This window comes from Pelodiscus sinensis, chromosome 6 (genome assembly GCF_049634645.1).
Source record: "Pelodiscus sinensis isolate JC-2024 chromosome 6, ASM4963464v1, whole genome shotgun sequence".
Classification (NCBI taxonomy): Eukaryota; Metazoa; Chordata; order Testudines; family Trionychidae; genus Pelodiscus; species Pelodiscus sinensis.
Window position 1 is genome coordinate 68,148,519 of NC_134716.1, and position 17,793 is coordinate 68,166,311.

At 45.0% G+C, this 17,793-nt stretch overlaps 1 protein-coding gene across 4 annotated transcripts in view; it reads left to right on the forward strand.

Annotated features, from left to right (window-relative positions):
• The first annotated feature begins 802 nt into the window (after positions 1-802).
• The window catches only part of ST8SIA4 (ST8 alpha-N-acetyl-neuraminide alpha-2,8-sialyltransferase 4), a 103,252-nt gene continuing 86,261 nt past the window's right edge, over positions 803-17,793 (forward strand). For 3 of the 4 annotated variants that reach the window (XM_075932075.1, XM_006128785.4, XM_075932077.1), the window contains exons 1-2: positions 803-1,053; positions 8,714-8,845. In XM_075932075.1, the coding sequence (XP_075788190.1) occupies positions 941-1,053; positions 8,714-8,845 (245 nt within the window). In that variant the 5' untranslated portion in view covers positions 803-940. The other variant, XM_075932076.1, reaches the window with a different exon arrangement.

Here is a 17,793-nt window from a genome sequence, read left to right on the forward strand (position 1 = left end):
CTTTTAAAAAGTCAGCCCCCATCTTTAAAAGGCGTGTGTTTTCCTACTATCCATTGCTGTAGGATAGCTGTCACTGAAAAGCCCTCCACTTTTTCCTCCTCCCCCCTCCAAAAAGCAATTCTTCAAGCCAGCCCATCTAGTGGCTGGCTCGTGACGAATGGTGCATTTGGAAAAATATTACACAGGGCATGGTTTTGCAACGCTTTCCAGCTGTAATGCCCCCGCCCCTCCGCTGCTTTTACTGGTATCTAAGAAATTGCTAACCATCTGCAGACTGGATAACTTGATTAATTGACGCCAGTTAGTGCCAAGCACTAGTATGACACGGGATTTGTGCAGCGTGGTGACTTTACTAGGGCTTGCACAATGCGCAGCTGCAGTCAGAAACGGGAAAGGGGGAGAGTCTGTCCTAAGGAGTCTTCTCCCGGGCTCGAAGCCCGCGTGGCGCGAGCCAGTGACTCCAGAGCAGCTCGCGGCTCCGGGAAAGCCTTTTAAAGTTGGAGCTGCAGCCGTCCCGCCCCCCGCGGCCACTTATTGGCCGCGCTGTGCTCATCATTTTCCCCGCTAGCGAGAGGGAGGGACTAGCGACGGCGCGGAGTCTGGCGCTGTGGCTGCTACCGCCTGGTTTCTACACGGGGAAGAAACGTGAGGGTGGCTGCTGAGGCAGAGGGAGTCGCGGCGCGTCTATGCGCACACGGAGTCCGGGCAGCGCCAGGGGAGAGGAGGAGGACTTAGTCCCCCAACGGAGGAGCAGCAATTGCAGCAGCAGCAGCAGCAGCAGCAGCCGCCGCCGCCACCACCGCCTGTGATTTCTGCCCATACTAGCGGCAGCTCTTTTCTTCACCCCCACCCCAATTTGCGTAGAGTCTTTGTGTCTTGTGTGTGTGTTTTGCACACTCCTGCCAAACAAAGGGGGGCGGGGGGGAGGCTGGGAGAAGACATGCGTTCCGTCAGGAAGAGGTGGACTATCTGCACGATAAGTATCCTCCTGATCTTTTATAAGACAAAAGAAATAGCGAGGACTGAGGAGCACCAGGAAGCGCAACTCACGGGGTAAATGCAAAGCCTTGACTTGTAAGGATTGGACAAAGGGAAAGCCGCGTGTGACATTTAAATGACTCAGATTCTTTCTTGCTTCTCTCTGTCTCTCTCTCTTTTTCTGGGCAGATCTCTTCCCTCCCCCCATTTCCTTGTTTTTACAATGCTAGCATCAGTTCCAACTTTGCGTGTATACGCGTGGTGATTGCTTCAGTGTTCAGCGGGCAAGGGCAACAGACACGGCAGAATTGTCTCGCAATGAAGAGTTGGGAGATGTAGAGAAGCAAACGTGTAATGTGAGGCTTATTCAATACAGCACGCCCCGCGAATGGTTGCTTTTGGGTGTGCTGAAAGCGGCTGAAAGCAGACCACTTGTAAATAGGGAAGGGTGTTGTGTAGTTCTGAAACTAGCGGCGTATCAGATTTGTGGTTTGTTTGTGATATAGACAATAACACCGGGAAAGGGCTTTTTACTGCGGGCTTGGGACACCTGTGTGGTAGTTATATTGGCCATAATAACACAATCAAGGTTTTTTCGTTTCCTGGCTTGATATTTCTTCCCAACGTGAATGTTCGATAACAAGGAGCTGTCTCTTTCTGTCTTTGTTGCTTTGAAGTTTGTATAGGAGATTGTTTTAACTTTGGTGATGGTTGTTACTGCCTGTACTCGGATCCCCAGGAAGCAGCAAGCAGATTATAAAATCCCCTTCATTCTTCAAACGTTTCCTCTTGGAAACCTTTTCTTGCACGGGCCAGCCGCCTGTTTCTTTTGTCTTAACCATAGATGGAGAGAAGAAAGACTAAAAGCTGCTTGCTGTCTTCCTCCTCGCTTAATTTTTTTCTCTTTAGTCATTCACTTCTTATGTTAATCTGGAAACTAACGTGAAGAAGCTGGTTTCTTAGCCAAGTCTTTGTTTCCGTCCCCTAGAGATGACTGTAGAATTTTTATTCTTTCATCTCCTCTTAAAGAAAGCCAAGTACTGCAGAAATGCGATAACACAGGGGAATTTTGTAATATTTGTATTTTTGCCACCAGCGTAAAAATCGATTTTTTTGGGGGGAGGGGAAGCATTCACAGCAGGTTTTTATTCATTAATGTTTGCAAACGCTCAGAGCTCATTGGATTAGAGGCACGAGATAAATGCAAAGCAGCGTAACTTATTGTCAGGGTTCATTGAGAATGGGCGTGTGAGGAAGAACAGGGGATCCCCGGTTAATCATTTACAGGAAGGAGAGATGGGTACACCTTTGTCCCCTTCCACGTGCACCCACCAAGGTGTGAGTGCGATGGGGTTGAGAAGCTGTACTTAGAGGGGGGCATGGCCCTTTCTCTGTCGGTGAATTTGTATTCATGCGTGCAATATGATTCGCTCTCCATGTGCGGCTGGCGTGCCTGGGAAGGCGGTGTGTGCATGTGCGCACCCCGAAGCATGGAGAGCCGGCCACAGGCTGGTGTCTGTGCATCCTTCTGCCTTTCACTGCCAGCCTGACAATGCCTCGGAGAGGCTTGGTCCGGCTGCTGACGCACGCAGCTGGGCTGGTGTGCGAAGGATGCAAGCGCATCTCTCCACCTCCCTCCTTTCTATGCTAGTGGGAGGCGAGTGCGAAGCCCCTTCCCCACCCTCCCCGCTAGCATCCCGTCTCCAAGTTCCTTGACAGGCAGCTATGCTGGAATGAAGCCAGGGCAGCGCTGCTCCTTCATCCCAACAAGGGTCTCTGGCAAGCAGCTGTGCTGCTGGAGGGAGGGGCGGACGCGGCGCGGCTGGAGCGCCTGCTCCCCGGATGCTTGGTTGCCGAGACCGAGACAAGCAGCTGTGCGCAGCTGGCGGAAAGGTTGTAGCCGAGAGGCTGGAGCATCTGCAGCAGCTCCGGATAGGCACTGTGGTTGCCTCGTAGCATGTCCGGGTAACTCGCTTTGCGAGCGTTTGTCTGCAAGTCAACAGGAAAAGCGCTGCCTCGCCTCAGAAAGAGCCTTTGTTTGAGCGGACAGGTTGCCCCAATCTCCGAAAGAAGCACCTAACAGTTCATATAGCAGGGCTCCTCCTCCCTCGTTAACTCCGCTAATTACAGAGCTGCGGTGGGGCCGGACAGATTGTTCCACTTCTGCCAGGCTGCAGCAAGCTTGTTTGTGCCTTCTACCCTGCCTTTTTCCAGCCCAGAGTTAAGCTTGAGAGCCCCCTTGTATTTTACATGGTTAATCATGTATTTTTTTGTATCACCCTTAATAAAGGAGAACGCACCTGGGCTATGACTTTCTGTCCTGCTAAAATCTCTGGGTTAAGTAGTTTCTTTACAAATGTATGTATTCTAGAGAGTCAATTCATTCTCCACTCCTTTTCCCATTTACAGGGTGCCCACGATTCCTCCCCTTTGGGGCTATGGCACAGCTGTTGGGTCTTGGAATTCCTTCCTTATCTAACTTTTCTTGTGTGTGCAGTACAGGCAGTCCCCGGGTTACGTACAAGATAGGGACTGTAGGTTTGTTCTTAAGTTGAATCTGTATGTAAGTCGGAACTGGCGTCCAGATTCAGCCGCTGCTGAAACTGATCAGCGGCTGATTCCAGGAAGCCGCTTTGCTCTGCGTTGCTCCCCGTCCCCCGGTCTGCAGACGCGTCTGGGCTGTCAGCTGCCCGTGTGCTCCGCGGCTTTGCTCTGCTTTGCTCCCCGTCCCTCTGGTCTGCAGACGCATCTGGGCTGTCCGCTGCCCGCGTGTTCCGCCGCTTTGCTTCCTCTCCCTGGTCTCCAGCAGACCAGGGAGAGGGAGGGCCCCGTTCGTAAGTGCGGACCGACATAAGTCGGATCCGCGTAACTCGGGGACTGTCTGTATATAATGCTAATATTTTAGTTGCATGCCCAAAAAGATGTTTTAAAACTTGTTAGCTTTTCTGTCTACAGTTAAACATGTATCCTAATATATGTGCTTCTGGGGGTATGTATAACATAAATTTTAAATATTTTTAAAAGTAGTCCCTAATTGTTGTTGTTGTTGTTATGATACATAAAAACAGTCTCTCTCAATCAATTTTTAATGTCTAGAAAAGTTCAGTTTAAGCTTCCGGGCTTGTCTCTGAAGGTGGTTTGCAGATTTCCTTTGATTAAGGCCTGAGAAGTGTGGTGTGGAGTGACCGTTTTGTGAGAAGCATTTGCCTGTGGCTCATATGGTGTCTTTGTGTTTTATCGTTTCAGTGTGGGAGTTCATTTGAGAATGTAGCGATAGCTATTGGAGCATGTGATGTTTGTGTTCCTTAGCCAGGGCATCTTATGATAGAAAGATATATAACCCATGGAACTTGAAAGGTGTGGTGTTGAGCATCAAGCAGTGGAAATGTGTCTTCAGGTTTTGCATCTGTTGTTCTGGCAGGGTCAGGTGCTGCTTTGGTGTATCCTGGTTTGTGTAAAGCTTGCTTCTGGTGAGTTTGAGGCATTGCTTGAAGGCCAGAAAAGAGAGGTCAGGAAATCCAGCTGGGCCATATTCTACCCAACATTGCTCAGTTAATGGATATTTGTATGTGAACAGAATATAATGTATCTTCAAAGTCAGGAGATTCAGCATCAAGGTTGACGCTTTCAGTTCTAAATAGCCCTTGATCCTTAGGTGCGCTTCCCACTATATCAGTTGTAGTTCCAAATAAATATGGAGAGTAGATTGTAGCCCAAATTTATTGTTACACTTGTCAGACTATTTACACAAAGAAGAACTAGATGGTCATGGCACATGCTTAGCTTTATATAAATGTAGCTTTTTTTGTTGGTGGTGGCGTATCTACTGATATATTAAATCAGATGTAAAGAAGGGATAAGGAGAGCACTATAGTGAGCGAAACTCTGCTCCAAATGCAATAGAATATTTGAGACTTCCAGCTCCTGAAAACATGGTTTTTGAAGATGTTTTATTGTATCATGTCTGTAGTTCATGTATCTGTAGACTCAAATCATCTTGTAGACTCAAATCAACTACATTCGTGGTGGTCTACAGGAACACCAGGCCCCAGGTGCGGGGCCTCAGTGGTCCCAGAAGTGGCAGGGCCTTGACCGGAAAGGAACAGAGATGTGGTAGCCAGCCCATAGTGCCACCCAGTTATAATGATGCGAGCCTTCAGAGATGGAAGGCTTTGGAGCATGCTGCACAGCACTCCAGTGGTGATTCTAAAAGGCCTAAGCCTCCTGGATGCTGCTGCTACTGTGACAGCAACTCAGAACCCCGGATCCTTTACTGTCTCTGGGTCCTGGGGCAATTGCCCCCTTTGCCCACTTCCCCACTCCCCTCATCAGCAGGCCTGACCACGTTTCAAATGGTAGAGTACTTTTTAGATACAAGTAATGTAATTGCTCATTTGGTCTTGCATGCCACTGTGTAAAAGTGCTTAATGGGTTACTTTTATCTCCGATAAACCAGAGTCCTCTCCAATATACCATTGTATGGTATGCTTCACTTGATTTATTTTAATTTTCCTTTAGATGCATGTATAGTATCCTGTTGTAGGGCAAATATATGCAGTAAATATGTTCACTGTTTTTGTACAGAATTACTGCCTGCGGAATTGCCACAGAATGGTTAAATGAATTCTGATCGAGATCATTCCCATAGAATGTATTTAGATAACTTTCGTTGACACTAGTGGGAATATCGCACATGAGCATTTAGACTTTTTCCAACATCCTCTTACCCTCTTAAAGGATAACTTGCATAAAGGTCTGAGATCTTTAAAATTATACAGTTGATTTTCAGAAAGTGGTATCTTGCCTCGAATTAGTACTACATCAGAACCGCAGCATGATAGAAATGGACCACAGGGTTGCTAGTAGTGCTGTCTTTCGGATGAGCTGTGAAACCGTGTTCGACCACTTTATGCAGGCTAACTAAAATTCTGCTGCAGTTTAAATGGGATTGGATTAATCATTTTAGACTGTACTACTTATTTACTGCCAAATATAATCTTTTGTAACGTCTAGGAGCTCCCATCATCAATCAGGATCTCATTTTTGGGGGTTCTGCCCAATCGGAACAAAAACAGATTCTGACCCAAAGAACTTGGTGTGTAACAGCTGGTGCATTCCATTTACTTTCTTTGAGGTTGTCAAGGCTGTTCCTCACTCCAGCACTCTGAATGCAGAAGGTGGGGGCCCACCAGAGAGCTTCAATATCTTGTCTCTACAGGCACTGGTTACAAAAACTTCCCCCCCAGAATCCTAATACACATATTTTGGGGAATTTGCTGCCATCATCAAGTGCTTTTTGATCCCTTAAAAACCAAGGGTGAACACGAAACCAGCCCCAGGGTACCCCAAGCTCTTTTGCCTCAAAAAAGCTTGAAAAAGAAAAGAGAAAAACAAACTGCAGTCTCTGGTAGCTGACCCCTCAGTCAGAGGCATGCAGATACACAGACAGACCTTCCAGGACACAAGAATCAAACACCTTCAGAAGTTATTTTTATTACAAAACAAAAGATAAACTTGATAAAGCATGCTTGGTTGCTAGATGTTACAGAGCAACTGAAGAAAACAAATTCAAAACCGAGGAAAAAAATCTCTGGTTCAATACTTAGATGGTAGTAAATGGGGAGAAGAGGCATAGATTCACACCAAGCCGTTCAAACCAAACCACAAAATAAAGAAAAATTACCCTGAACACAACCGAACCCACATTTCCCTGGTACTCATTTCCAGGGCTCGCCAAGCAGTGGTGAGCCCCACTCGCCAGCTGCGCGGTTCTGCACTCTGCGCATGCACAGATCGCTCTGCGCCAGCTCTTCCGGATTGTAATCTACTCGCCACAGGCGAGAAGATTACATTATTTGTCAAGCCCTGCTCATTTCTAATTTTCTCTTTGTTCAGTCCACTCCTGCGCTGAAATCCGTGTGTGTGGGGAAGGAGGAGGCATGGTAGTTCTGCCTGGGTTTAAATCATTCTATGTGTCTCAACTCCGGGTTTAATTCTCCTACACAAAGAAAGCAGGCAGGCAACCTATATCCAATTCAAATTTCAACTCTCTATCTTGACTAGTTGTCCTGGCCCCCTTGCCGACACCTTTGCTAGGTACGGGAAGTTAACCCCTTCGTCACCGGGTGCTGGTCAGCACACCTCCTGCTCATGATAAGAGGTCTATTAATGAAAAGCTCTATACAAGAGCCAAGTTTTTGGTCTGTCTGTCTTAGGTTGCTTACTTTGTAGTTAAAGAGAGTGATACATCCAGTTGGTCAAATAATTTGACATACTATTGGATGAAAGGCATTCTAACTGTAATGATATTATCCAATGTCGGGTAAAGCAACTCTTTTGAGCTCAGGGTCCATTTGTATGTCTTTATGGCCTGTCATGGTCAGTAAATAGCTTTAGCACAACAAATCTGACTTACTAAGTATTTCTTACTCACAATATATAGTATACACTTTAATACTTAATACACTAACTGTGTACACCATGTGTACGATAGCAGCTGCTCCTGTCTGTGGGGCTGGCTGTGTTTGGCATCCTGCTCTGGGTGTTGTGACTTCTGGGGTTTCAATGCTGCTCATGTTTGTCCTGGCTTCCTGATTGAAGAGGACATTTGGAAAGGGGCACATTTATGCAAGTGGGATTGTGAACTGGCACATGGAGTTGCAGTGCCAATCAAATTTGCAATTGAGTTGACCCCTTGGAAGAGCAGTTTGGCCAAATGTAAGTGGGGGCCATGATCCTGTGCACCAGGATTTGACAGAACCTTGATGCATTCTGCTGACCCACAGATTAAGAAACTCTGGATTAAAGAGCCTAAAGTTTGAACTCGGGGAGTCACATTTTGCCTTTTTTATCTCTGCTGGAGTTAATGAGATTGAATGGTACTCTTGATATTTTTATTTGTAACTTTTTAGGTGTCCTATTAGATTTGTGGTTCTTTGGCCATTATGATAATTATTATTGCCTGATTTTAATTACAATCGCTCCATACATATTCCACCCCTTGCCCCAGTACACACAGTTTTTCCACCTAAAATATGTCCAGGTCTGACTCAGTTTAGTATGTAACCTCTGACAAGTTCATTCTTGGACTCTTATGGTTGTGTAAAGCATATGCGTGTGCAGAAGTTCCTAAAAATCAAGCTTAAGTTACTGTGGACATATTCTCCCTTTGCTCCATGTGTGAACTTGTAGAGAAATTCCATGAGCAGATCAAGGAAGAATATGCCTGAGTAACCTGAAATGCCACATGTGGGAGCCTTGTAGTATTAAGTCATGATAACTGAGAAATTGAGTGTGTGTATGTGGAGAGGGGAATTGACAGAGTTCAGAGCTTAATAATGGGAGTACATGTTTCAGGAATGTAGGTTTTGGCCCAAATCTGTGCTGTTTGGGCCCATAGTCACAATTAAAAGCTTATATTATATTTTGTTTTCTCTGCATTCAAGGTATATGATTATAAAATAACTTAAGCAGTTCAACTACCTTGCCTTTATGTATCTTTCTGATTAAGCATTTCTGTGTATCTAAATACCATTTTCTTGTTAGGGTCGTCTTGGAATTGTTTTATTGAACATGTAAAATGAGTGGGGATATGGGGAGAAATTCTTTCTGCTTTTCCTCATGTATATAAATAAAACACCACTTTTTTGTGATTTGTTATGTAGAAAAAGCATCCCAGCAGTTTCAACCTTACCTTAATGGTGTCTTTTTTTTTTTTCTCTCTATTGCATTTCAGAGATGGTGAGATGAGTTTGAGTAGATCAATGCTCAATAGCTCTGATAAAATAATTCAGAAGGGTGGCTCTTCAATCTTTCAACATTCTGTAGAAGGCTGGAAAATCAATTCTTCCTTGGTCTTGCAGATAAGGTGAGTGCCTTGAATAACAGTTAATTTTGTATTACCATAGCCTATAACTCTGTTTAGCAATCTTATCTAGAACTCTTGATTTACAGTTTAAAGGTGGTTGCTGCTTAACAAAATACTGTACTAATTCTATTTAATATTGCATGCTGAATGACCTGAAACCCTGAAAAGAAGAAATACTTCCATCCAAATGAGTAAGGTGTGTTTTGAAAAACTGATTTCCTTTATGTGAGGGAATAAAATAGAAGTGGCATTGGCACTCTGCAGTTTTCTTTTGTTCCAGTGAGTTACCTGAGGCCATACTGTACCTGATGCTAGGATGGTCACACCACCCAGTAAGAGGTAGCCAAAACCTCTCACTCTAGGGGTGTGTCTAGACTACATGCCTCCTTCGACGGAGGCATGTAGATTAGCCAGATCGGAAGAGGGAAATGAAGCCGCGATTAAAATAATCGCGGCTTCATTTAAATTTAAATGGCTGCCCCGATCTGCCGATCAGCTGTTTGTCGGCAGATCGGGGCAGTCTGGATGCGATGCGCCGACAAAGAAGCCTTTCTTGATCGACACAGGTAAACCTGGTTTCACGAGGCTTACCTGTGCCGATGAAGAAAGGCTTCTTTGTCGGCGCGTCGCGTCCAGACTGCCCCGATCTGCCGACAAACAGCTGATCGGCAGATCGGGGCAGCCATTTAAATTTAAATGAAGCCGCGATTATTTTAATCGCGGCTTCATTTCCCTCTTCCGATCTGGCTAATCTACATGCCTCCGTCGAAGGAGGCATGTAGTCTAGACACACCCTAGGGCTATGTCTACACTACAGAGGTGTTTTGTTTTTCTTTCAGAAAAACGGCCATTTTTCTGAAAAAACTTCATTTACATCCACACTGCAATCATGTTCTTTTAGGGGGGGGGGGGAAATTGAAAGAACAGAGGGTCTCCTCCGACATGGGTTAGCCTCTATGAGGAAGAAGCCTTTTTTCTGAAAGGCATGTGTGGACGGGGAAGAGGGAGTTCTTTCAAAAGAAGAGAGAAGAGGTAAAAGCATAGGTGCCCTGGTGGCTACTCTGTCTATAGTAATCACAGCTTAAAATGCAAGATAGCATCCACACTAAATGGACGCTATCTTTCAAAAAAGCAGATTGCTTTTTCGATGCACTTTGGCAGTGTGGACGCTCTTTTAGAAGAAGTTTTTTTAGAAGATCTCTTTCTGCAGGAAAGAAGCCTGCAGATCTAGATGTAACATAGGTTATACTCTGACTTCCTTGACTTCGTACCCAAGCAAGGGGGCTAAAGGAAGGGAAAGAGGGTTGTGGTATGGGTCTGGTACTTCCTGTGTCAAGCAAGCAGGGGTCAGAAAGGGTAGGGAACACATGAAGCCTTGGCTAACAGAACTAAGCCAGTAGGGATTGTGGAATATGCTATAGCCAATGAAGGACTATGGCAAATTGCCTCTTTCTGTGGTGTTGGGGCAGCAGGGCAGTCTAGGTAGTGGCTCATGTTTGGGACAAATTGAATTTTTTGTTCAATTTGTTCTTTAAAACCTATACATGGTTTTTATATAGCCATTTTTAAGGGGCAAGTTCTTACATCCTTAATCAGGTAAAACTATTTATGCAAGAGATTATTGCCTGACTAAAAATTTACGAAGGACTGTTGAAGTACTGCTGCATTTTTATGTCTTGAGTACTAAAGCAAAGAGACGATATTAATAGCACAATGATAATTAGCACATACAAAGTTATGTTAAAAGGAATTTGTGGGATACTTACGCCCTTTGACATTTGGAAAAGCTTATACTCAGAGTGACCTCCCTGCCTCGCTATTATAACAATTACCTAACTGTGATTGTGATGACTTTGATGTCAGGGATTTCCTTGCTTTTTAAGGAAATGGTAATTTTAAATCAAGCATATGATTCATAGATTGGACTACATCAGGACTAGGCAAAATATGGCCCGTGGGCTGGATTTGGCCCGCCAAGCCACCAGATCCTCCCCGCAGAGGCAGCGGGGAACCCCAAGCAGGCTCCCTAGCTTGCTCTGCAGCCCTGTGTGCCGTGCAGAAAACTGGCTGAAGGGCTCCGTTGCTGTTTTGAAACGGGAGGGAAAGGGGGAAGTTTTAGGAGCTGCCCCGCCCCCAGCACATTCCCATTGGCTGGTTTCTGGCAGAAATTAGCCAATGCGAGCTGCTTGTTAGAATAACAGGCAACTAAGAAGAATCATGCCTCCTCCCCTGGGCTCAGTTATTCATGAAGCACATGGCCAGGCAAGCAGGCAGGCTGGCTGGGAAACATTTTAAGCTCTGCAGGCAGGCTAGTTTGGCAGCGGACAAGTAAGTCTCTTAGCCACAGCCTGCTTCTGGCTCCCCAGCCCTTTCCTGCCCCAACTCTTCTCCCCCCTATCCCCACTCAACATACCCAAACCCTGTGTCCCGCTCTTACACCCATATCCCCTCCCAGATTTGGCAACCCAATCTCCTGCCCCAGATCACAATCCTCTCCTGCCCTGAGAGACATCCCAAATGCCTGCACTCCAGTCCCCTCCCCTAGGTCACAACCTCCTGCTTCATCCCAACTCCCTCCCAGACTCAAGTTTCCCTCCTGCACCCCTGTCCCTTACCCCAAGCTCCCTTCTGCATCCAACCTCCATTCCAGACCCCACATCTCCATTAATATCTTGGAAGAGCGCGGCCCTCGACCACTTTCCAAAGTCGTGGAGTGGCTCCCCATAAAAAATTATTGCCCACCCCTGGACTATATAATATATTAATTATATTGATTACTGAAGCATTGCAAGTTACTGAAGCATTGCACTCTGATATGTTCTTGTTCAAAGATCAGGCCCAGTATTAAAATTACTGTTGAGTTGGAAATCCAAGTGTGTAGTTACAATATTCATGTTTCAGAAAATATTTGTAATATTGTGACTTTGTTGCCTGCCTCCTCTCCCCCTACCCCCCCCGCCCACTCCCATACATGTGCTGGGATACATATTTTGTTATGCTGACTTACTATGTCTAATACGTTTTCAATAGGGATTTTTCTCCTTATTTGTTTTTTTTTTCTTCTCTGTTAATGTTTTGTTGCCCGTCTCCTTTAGGTTAGCAAATGAATGCTCTTAATTTACTATAGTATACCTCAGTTCATTGCCATAACGCTCTTGTAGTCAAACATCTGTAGATGTGTTCCCATCCTAAAATATCAAAATCTGGTGTTAGCTCATGTTCCTTGGCTGGCTGGTATGGTTACGGATAAACTTCCCCCTTAAACACTTTCTATTCAGAGGGCTCATCTAGACTACGCTAGAGTGTCAAAAGAGGATATGCAAATTCTGCAGGAAAGCTCTGCTTTCGAAAGTAAAAGTAGTTTAGCTGTTGCTTTACATGGCTTTTGGACAAAGGAGGGGGGGGGGGGCTGAAAAAGCCGCGTCTAAACTACTTTCCACATCTAAGAGGAAGAAGATATCCTCTTTCGACACTCTAGCGTAGTCTAGATGAGCCCAGAGTTTCCCAAAACTTAGGCATAACACATTAGGCCTTTATCTACAGTGAAGTTCATAGGATTTCACAATCCTTATGCTGATTACTGAAGCTAATGTCTTAAAGGATATAGGCTAATGAATGCTAAAGCTATGGGCTACAGTGCTCAGGAAAAGAATTCTAAAAAAAGAAAACACCTTCTCATGGTCGCATTCTTTTTTCAATTACACCAGTAGAAATTGGCAGTATGTTTAATTCAGTTTTATATTGAAGTAGCTCTGTGTGTGTTTCTCTGTTTAATCCAGATTTTACCACCTTTGCTAGTGCTGGATTGTGTCTTAATGTGTGAGTAGTCTGACTGAACTCTGTGAGGGTAATTGGTAGTGTGAAGTATTGTTCACAAACAGGGTTCCCTGTCTGGTGCGTGTCTGTGTAGGTGTGCACCAAGAATTTCACTCCCTCCCACCCCATCAACAGAGCCATGCATCTGCGACCCCAGCCACCATGCAGCCTGACTGCTAATACTAAATGAATGAATACTAAAAATAGCACCATGGCCCGGCTCCAGCCCCGGCACATGGGGCAGCCACCTGCCATGTGGCCCAGCCCCTGGAAGCAGGTGAGGTCAGGGACGCAGCACTAAATATAGCACTGCAGCCCTGGCTCCAGCAGCTGCATGCCATGCTGCCCCACCCAACAGGTGCAGGTGTCAGGAAGGAAGAAGGTAAGGTATGGGGTAGAGGGATGATTAAGGGGAAGGTAGGAGTGAGGAGAGGAAGGGGATTGTGCTGAGGGGAAAGGAGGCGATCCAGGCAGGAGAAGAAAGAGGAAGGCACCAAGGGGTAGGGTGGAGGAGCGACAAAAGCTAGGGGCCATGAGGAGACAATGATGGGAAAGGGCAGGAGGGGTGAGGGTGAATGTGAAGGTGTCAGTGGGGATGAGGTGACAGAACCGGGTGGTGGTGGGAGAGGAGAGTGGAGGGGCATGGCGCAAGAGGAAGGAAGAAGAGAGGGGAGAAGAGGGGTTGTGAAAGGAGGGGTGGACATGAAGAAGGTGGGAGTTGGAGCAAGTCATGTGAGGGTGCAGAGGGGCATGAGGAGAACTGAAGCAGAGGGTGGTGAGGGGGGTGGGTACCAGGGAGAAAGGGGGCATGGTGGGGGGGGCAGCAGGCACCAGGGGAGCAGATGGGTTGAGGGGAGGGTGGGAGACATGGCAGAAGAGGGGGAAAAAGGAGAGGTTTATAACTTGGGTGCCACAGTGCCACACATCCGAACAAGTGCACATGACCTCAATATTGGTACACAAGACAAAACTCATTGCACTTATGGATGGTAAATCTTAGAGGGAACACTGTTCAAAATCTGGCTCTTAAGCTATTTTTTGCTTTTATTAGTACTCTGGAGCCCATATGACTCATGCATACTTATTAGTTAATAGCTAAACTATTTAAATTTATACCTAGTGTAAATCAATGTAATTCCTATATCAGATGTGACTGAGAACAATTTGGAACGGGGACTGTGAATGAGCTCAAAAGAACACTTTGTGACTTTCAAATTCTAGGTTGTAGGGCCAGTAATTTAACAAAATCATTGTTTTATTTGTAAATACACTCAGTTTGTTATGGAAGTAATTGAGAACACAATTATGAAACTGAGTAGTAGCCCTTTTTAGTCTCTTTCCACAGTGTAACCATTGAAAGCAAATCTGAGGTTGTGCAAGGCAAACCATAAGTATGACCCTCAGCACTGTATTTGTCTGAACAGGGCTGGCCTTACCATGAGGCGAACTGAGGCAGTCGCCTCAGGTGCCAGAAGGTGTTGGGGGGGGGGGGGGGTGCCACTAGGACCCAGAGTGTAGAAAATTGTCAGCTGCTGGTACATATGTATCCTCTCTGCTCTAGATGCACAAAGATGAAGTGCAATGAGAGGAGTAGAATAGGAAGAAGGCAGAATTGAGACCTTTCAAAGTTTTGGCCCAAGTGAGGGGGCATGGAGGTGTCATTTGAGCTCCTCGCCTCAGGTTCCAAAATGTTGTGGGCCGGCCCTGTGGCTGAAGTTTTAGAAGGAAGTGCAACATATCATATGGTTGACAAATTATATTTCCTCCAGTTTCAAGAAAGCACATTTAGCATTATAGTAAGGAAGCGTGTCAAACACACTCCAAAACTTGTTTCTAGTATCATGCATATTAGCTGTAAACTATCAACAAATTTCAGAAAAGAGTGTAAAGCTTTTCAGCTTAACATTGTAGAAACAATTGAGAAATGCAGATCTAGCTGAAACAAAAATAAACATATCATTAGGAGAACTTTTTAAAATATTTTGGGTGCCTTCACTATGGAGCTAAATTGTGCTCCTGAAATTGATACTGCCATGGACTTTAACAGATTTGGTGAAAATGTGCTAAATAGATGGGAGAGCACTCCCCCATTGGTTTCTGTACTTCACTTCCCTAAAGAGTAAGTCAGTCAGCGGGAGAGCATTTCCCATTGATGCAACATGGTGTATATGCTGTAAGTGGATCTTGCTAGATCAGCTTCAGTTGCTCACATAACCGAAGTAGCGTAGCATAGCTTTGATTTACTGCAGATCAAATCTTTGTTGGAGTAAGTGTTTGAAGTTACACAATGATTTGTTTAAATGATGTAGGCTATGGTGTCATCTCAGCAACACATGCTATTAAAAGTAAATACTCCATTACACCAGTGTAAAGATACTTAGTCTTCAGCAGCTATGGCAAGTCATTACCACTCAAAAAGTGAAGACCCAATGAGCATGGATGTCATGGAAATAGCGCATCCAACAGATGCTTTTATCTCAACATGCCTCAAGGCTGAATCTTGCCCTGGGCCTTAGTGCAAGGGGGATTAGGGATGTAGACAGATGCATCTCTTTTTCAGGAATTCTTACAGCCAAGGTACATGCTGGTCAACAATTGTATGAAGGTCGGGAACAACTTCTACAGAGCTGACCATGCCTCTTGGAAACACTGTCCATTGCTATATCTGGCCCCCTTTCTGATACTCTGTTTCTTAGTGTTTAGAATCTATTCTTCTGCTTCTATGACAGACTCTCTGCCACTCGTTTCCCCCCGCCCCCCACCACCGTGTAATAATAAATAAGCTCTTTTTACACCATTGGAGTCATAGGGACTAATTTCAGAATGTCTCCAGCAATCCCTTAGAGTGTTCTGACTGCTAAAGTAATTGTTTAGTTTTTCCAAGTATGTTAAATGTGCTATGTAGATCATGAAGATGATTCATACTCCTATTACAACTGTTAATATGAATAAAGTGTTTTTGCTTGTGGTGTGAGAGATGCCATAGCAAATACAGAGAAAGGCACAATAAAAAAATCTAGCACCTACTGAATAATGCAATAAAGATGTCAGTTCTTTTGCAATGGAGAAATAATTTGTGAAGCCTTTAATATATAGTGTATAGACCTTTTATATAAGCCATAGTTGGCAGTCACTGCTGTGTTACATCAGCCTGACACCCACAATAAAAAGTTTTTAAAATGTGAAAAAATCTTAATAGTAAGTTTTGCTTTCTGCAAAGACAGCATGTTTCATGATGTTGCTGGGCCTAACCATTAGGAAGCTGAAAGCCTAAGTCCATTGTATACCATCTTTTGAGCTCTCTCCATTAACATTTTTACTTGCTCCAGTAAATAGCAGCTTTCCACAATCCACAGAAGTCCTAACTTTTTTTTACTGTCACTCACAAATTAAAAAACACAAACAGAGGGGGTCCTTTAATTGAAGGAGGGGGACATAATTAGTAACTGGAGATATCAGCAAATCTGCTGCCTTTCCAGTTGTATCTGCCCTGGTGGGAGAGTGATTTTCAGATTGATTGTATTCTTTGCCAGCTGACAAGTTGATTTGATAACAGATAGACGCTCCTGTGCCTATGGGGAGGAGACTGCTTGGCTCTCTCAGTATTAGGGTTGCCGGACAGTCTGGTATTTGAGCTTTCTGTCCAGGAAACAAATTGAGAAAATACCGGACATATAAATGTCTGGTATTTTCTAATTGTTTTTATTATTATGAGTATCAGTACGTAGTTGCATACTGCCTAGCTGGTAGACACACTCACACTGTGTGAGCGTGTCTACCAGCTAGGCAGTACGCAACTACACGGTAGAGAGGAGAGGGGGGCGGGGCTGGGGCGGGATGGAATCCCTGGGGCCGGACTCGCCTGTGTGCCCTGCTGGGACTGTGCATGGGACGTGTAGCACCCTGGGATCTGCGTGAGCCACTACCTGCTGGCCAGTTCCCTAGTCCAGCCCCACTCTCCCCACCCCCTCCCAACCAGCCCTGCTTTCTGCTGGCCGGTTACCCCTCCCCCCTCCAATCTCCCCCAGCCAGCCCCGCTCCTCCTGTCCTCCACCGGGCCAGCCCCGCTCCTCTCCCGGCTCGTCCCGCCCCCCTGAGATCAAGTGTGTCTGGTATTTTTTTTAAACCATCTGGTAACCCTATTCAGTATCTGCCTGGCTGTCTGTCAGTTGGAAGAGACTACATTTGCTCATAGAAACTGACACCCTATTGATGTCATTTCCTTGAGTTCTTGCTTCAGTAGATGATAGTGGGGGGGGGGGAAGAGGGAAGGAGGGTGTTGAATGAGAGACTGCTGTCAGAATAGAGAGGGTGTAGTTGAGTTGATGAAGAGCTTATTTGTCCAGGGAAGACTCAAGCACATCTGAAAGGTTTTGGTTCAGATATTCAAAGTCCCACACAGTGAGTGACCACCTTCCTTCACCTCTTTTAAATGCCAATACTGTGGAATCCTTTGAGGGAAAGCAGAGAGAAAATTACCCCAGTATTAAGTGTGTGGTGTCAGGGAGCAAAGGACGATTTCTGCTAAGTAAGATCAGTCGGTGCCTACAAGATGCCCCACCAGGGCTTCGATATAGGTGTTTTGTATGTGATTCTGTAATCAGTACTCATAACTAAATTTAGTGCACTCTTTTATTCATTTGTCTGTGAAATCCATCAATTAGTGTAAGCTCCTCAGACTTGGGATCTATTGTTTGTGCGTTCTGTGGTGTGCCTAGCACACAGATGGGTGCAGTAAAAAAAAAAAAAAATGTGTTGAATATACTGATATGTGGCAAACCAACAAATGACATGTCAAATGTACTGAATGATTCTCTAGCATCTTTCTAAAGGAGCAGTTAGTAATGTGTGAAACTTATGTGCTTTTATAGATTTAGGCGTCTTGTTTATTCTGTACAAAAATACACACAGGTACCAAAACTGAACTAGAACAGCCCAAAGAAGACTTCAAGTGAAAAGACAGCCAGGGTTTGTTATTTTTGTATTATATGTAGAGAAATTAGTGTTTGCTACTGTCAATGATCCATATGATATTTAAAAATCAGAGAGACTGCTTACAAAGATATTTAAAAACACATGCAGATATTCTTAATGGTGACTGTTTGCTAATCAGTTTTCCTTTGAGACCTCAA